The sequence below is a fragment of the Sprattus sprattus genome, assembly GCF_963457725.1.
Source record: "Sprattus sprattus genome assembly, chromosome: 13".
Taxonomy (NCBI): Eukaryota; Metazoa; Chordata; class Actinopteri; order Clupeiformes; family Clupeidae; genus Sprattus; species Sprattus sprattus.
The window spans coordinates 32270779-32275358 of record NC_137911.1 but is presented as its reverse complement, the minus strand read 5'-3'; the positions used below and the strand labels follow the sequence as shown (position 1 = coordinate 32275358).

Sequence of the window (4580 nt, the reverse complement as noted above, 5' to 3'; positions counted from 1 at the left end):
CTCCATCACTCCATCACTCCATCCCTCCTTGGTCAGTCAGTCCATCCATCCTCCCATCCTGAGGATCTTCTCCTGAACTTGTGTGTGTGTGTGTGTGTGTGTTTAATCATGTTTGTGCGGAAGTACTTAGTCATGCCATCGGTCTAATCTCTGTTGATTGCACATGTATACTGTTTGAACTGTGTGTGTGTGTGTGTGTGAATATGTTTTTCTATGTGTGTGTGTATGTGTGAATATGTTTTTCTATGTGTGTGTGTATGTGTGAATATGTTTTAGTATGAGTGTGTGTTTGTATGTGTATGTGTGGGTGCGTGTTTGTTTCAGGTACGGTGTGTGTGTGTGTGTGTGTGTGTGTGTGTGTGTGTCAGATGCCGGCCCGGTCGCTGTAGAAAGGTGTGACGTGGAACATGTAACAGTGTGTACACACTCTGACCGGCTTCATCTGGCCGTATCTCGGCAACGGAGCAGAATGGGACGAACAGCGAGAGCAGAAAATCTGGAAAAAACACACACACACACACACACACACACACACACACACACACACACACACACACACACACACACACACACGCAACACACAACACGCACAAATTATTTAAGTTAAGTTAAAACTGTAATACTGGGCTTCAACAGGCTTTGGGAAACACTCTGGGGTTCATAAACACAAACACACACACACAAACACACACACACACACACACACTCACAGACACACACTCACCTTTCCACAGCTCCTGCAGTGGTGTTTCCTGCGGATGACTGTGAAAGGAGCCTGACACGACACACACAAACTGCACACGTCATCTGGAACCCACTCCGGAGGATCTGAGAGAGAGAGAACAAACACACACACACACACACACACACACACACACACACACACACCCCTTAGTTATAAAGTGTCATAAATCATCTAAATCAACCTCTCAGTTATAAAGCTTCATAAACCCCTCAGTTATAAGGCTTCATAAACCCCTCAGTTATAAGGCTTCATAAACCCCTCAGTTATAAGGCTTCATAAACCCCTCAGTTATAAGGCTTCATAAACCCCTCAGTTATAAGGCTTCATAAACCAGAAACGCCTCAGTTATAAGGCTTCATAAACCCCTCAGTTATAAGGCTTCATAAACCAGTTATAAGGCTTCATAAACGCCTCAGTTATAAGGCTTCATAGACCAGTTATAAGGCTTCATAAACGCCTCAGTTATAAAGCTTCATAAACCAGTTATAAGGCTTCATAAACCCCTCAGTTATGAGGCTTCATAAACGCCTCAGTTATAAGGCTTCATAAACCCCTCATTTATAAGGCTTCATAGACACAATGTAAGGCTTCATAAACCCCTCAGTTATAAGGCTTCATAGACCAAATATAAGGCTTCATAAACCAGAAACGCCTCAGTTATAAGGCTTCATAAACCCCTCAGTTATAAGGCTTCATAAAACCCTCAGTTATAAGGCTTCATAAACCAGTTATAAGGCTTCATAAACGCCTCATTTATAAGGCTTCATAGACCAAATATAAGGCTTCATAAACCCCTCAGTTATAAGGCTTCATAGACCAAATATAAGGCTTCATAAACCAGAAACGCCTCAGTTATAAGGCTTCATAAACCCCTCAGTTATAAGGCTTCATAGATCAAATATAAGGCTTCATAAACCAGAAACGCCTCAGTTATAAGGCTTCATAAACCCCTCAGTTATAAGGCTTCATAAACCCCTCAGTTATAAGGCTTCATAAACCAGTTATAAGGCTTCATAAACGCCTCATTTATAAGGCTTCATAGACCAAATATAAGGCTTCATAAACCCCTCAGTTATAAGGCTTCATAGACCAAATATAAGGCTTCATAAACCAGAAACGCCTCAGTTATAAGGCTTCATAAACGCCTCAGTTATAAGGCTTCATAAACGCCTCAGTTATAAGGCTTCATAAACGGCTCAGTTATAAGGCTTCATAAACGCCTCAGTTATAAGGCTTCATAAACCGTGTGGATAAAGGCGGGACTTACCTTCGACCTGTCCGTCATGGACCTTGGCAGCGACCTCAGAGGCGGAGAGAGAGAGGCTCTCCTGACAGAGAGAACAGTCTTCCAGCACGCCGCTACGAACCGGACCTGACACACACACACACACACACACACACAGACACACACACACACACACACACACACACACACACACACACACACACACACACACACACACACACACACACACACACACACACACATTGTACTTACATATTGTACTTCACAATGCTAATGCTTGTCCAGTTGTGTGTACGCATAATAAAAAAGGGCTCGAAGAATCCAGGCTAACAGTTCTTACGCTAACAACTCACAAGCTAACTGCATGCAGAATAACAGCTCTTACGCTAATTACTCAATTGCTTCCCTAAGGTGAGGGCTCTTATAACAGATCTTACAACTGACTACTCACGTGATGATAGAAGCTAGCCTAAAAGTGTGTAGTGAGGCAGCTTACATGCTAACATACCTCAGGCTAAAGCTCTTAGGCTAGCAGCTTACATGCTAACATACCTCAGGCTCAAGCTCTTAGGCTAACAGCTATCTGTAAACAGCTAAGAGGCCAACATCACAAAACAGTCCCCATAGCTACCTGCTAGCATGCTAACAGCTTACGTGCTAATAGCTAACGTGCTAACAGAATACACACTCACCTTTTTTCTGCTGGTCGTTATCCCCCTGGTCAGATTTGGTTGCCATGACTTCAAAGAGGGTCTTGAGGATGCTCCGCAGATCGCTAGCGTAGTTGGTCTGGAGCTGATCAGCCACACCTGAGAGAGATGAGAGAGAGGTTAGTGTCACACACACACACACACGCACACACACACACACACGCACACACACACACACACACACACACACACACACAGTAATCAGCCACACCTGAGTGAGTTGAGAGAGAGAGAGAGGTTATACCTGTTCAGGTGAGAGACCACAGAGAGGTAGACCGCACCATACCTGGTGACTAGTGTCACACACAGTCACACACACACACACACACACACACACACACACACACACACACACACACACACACACACACACACACACACACACACACACACACACACACACAGTAATCTACCACAAAGAAAGATGGAGTGTGGAGAGGAGAGAGAAGAGTCGAGACGACATACCTGATATACAGACGAAGAGGCGGTGGATGAGGTCACTGCTGCTATGGAAACGAGAGCGGATCTTATTGGCCTGAAGAGCCAGCTGCATCTCCTGATGGTCCCGCCCCTTCCCCTCAGAGCTGCTGGTCAGACTGCTGATGGGGCTACAGCACACACACACACACACACACACACACACACACACACACACACACACACACACACACACACACACAGATATAAAGATATACTCACACGTACACAGACAAGGGCACACACACACACACACACACGGACATAGAAATACGCACACATACACAGACACACACACACACACACACACACAGATATACGCATACGTACACACACATACACACACACACACACACACACACACACACACACACACACACACACACACACACACACACACAGATATGTACACACAGATGAACACAAACACACATACATACATACATACATACACACACACACACACACACACACACACACACACAGATATGTACACACAGATGAACACAAATACACATACATACATACATACATACATACATACATACATACATACATACATACATACACACACAGATATATACATTTAGTGACATTGTTAATTGAGATAAGGAGAGCATAGGTGTGTTACACTTTCTGTCACACACACACACACACACACACACACACACATTGAGACGTTACCTGGGAGTGTATGTACTGGAAAGGCTACATGTGGTGACAGACACACTGTCACAGTCACTGCTGGACACTGAGCTGAGCGGGGAGTCCTGAGTCCTGATTAACACACACACACACACACACATTAACACACACACACACACACACATTAACACATCACACACACACATACCAAGCACACACACATTAACACATCACACACACACATGCCAAACACACACACACACACAAACACACACACACACACACACACACACACACACACACATCAACACATCACACACACAAACATTAACACATCACACACACACACATTAACACACACACACACACACATTAACACATCAGACACACACATACCAAACACACACACATTAACACATCACACACACACATGCCAAACACACACACATTAACACATCACACACACACATACCAAACACACACACATTAACACACACACACACACACACACACATTAACACATCACACACACACACCAAACACACACACACACAAACACACACACATACACAACACATCACACCGACACCAGACGTTAACACACACACACACTACACACTACACACACACACACACACACACACACGTACCTGCTACTCCTCTTGATCTCCCTGTGCTCCCTGTGCGTCTCCTGCGGCGTGTTCTCCTCGCTCCTGCAGGAGGTGACGGACGACTCCTGCTCCGACCCTAGAGCCGC

The 4580-nt window shown here is 44.8% G+C and overlaps 1 protein-coding gene across 1 annotated transcript in view; it reads right to left on the bottom strand.

The window, feature by feature from the left end:
- Positions 1-364: 364 nt before the first annotated feature.
- zfyve28 (zinc finger, FYVE domain containing 28) overlaps positions 365-4580 on the bottom strand; it is a gene marked incomplete at its 3' end in the record, with an annotated part of 8835 nt that continues 4619 nt past the window's right edge. Inside the window, exons 7-13 of the mRNA XM_080850301.1 lie at positions 4474-4580; positions 3863-3955; positions 3167-3309; positions 2684-2800; positions 2013-2117; positions 725-828; positions 365-496 (exon numbers count right to left, since the gene is read on the bottom strand). The exon at positions 4474-4580 is cut by the window's right edge and continues 49 nt beyond it. Of these exons, the coding sequence (XP_080706427.1) occupies positions 365-496; positions 725-828; positions 2013-2117; positions 2684-2800; positions 3167-3309; positions 3863-3955; positions 4474-4580 (801 nt within the window). The remainder of the gene's footprint in view (positions 497-724; positions 829-2012; positions 2118-2683; positions 2801-3166; positions 3310-3862; positions 3956-4473) is intronic.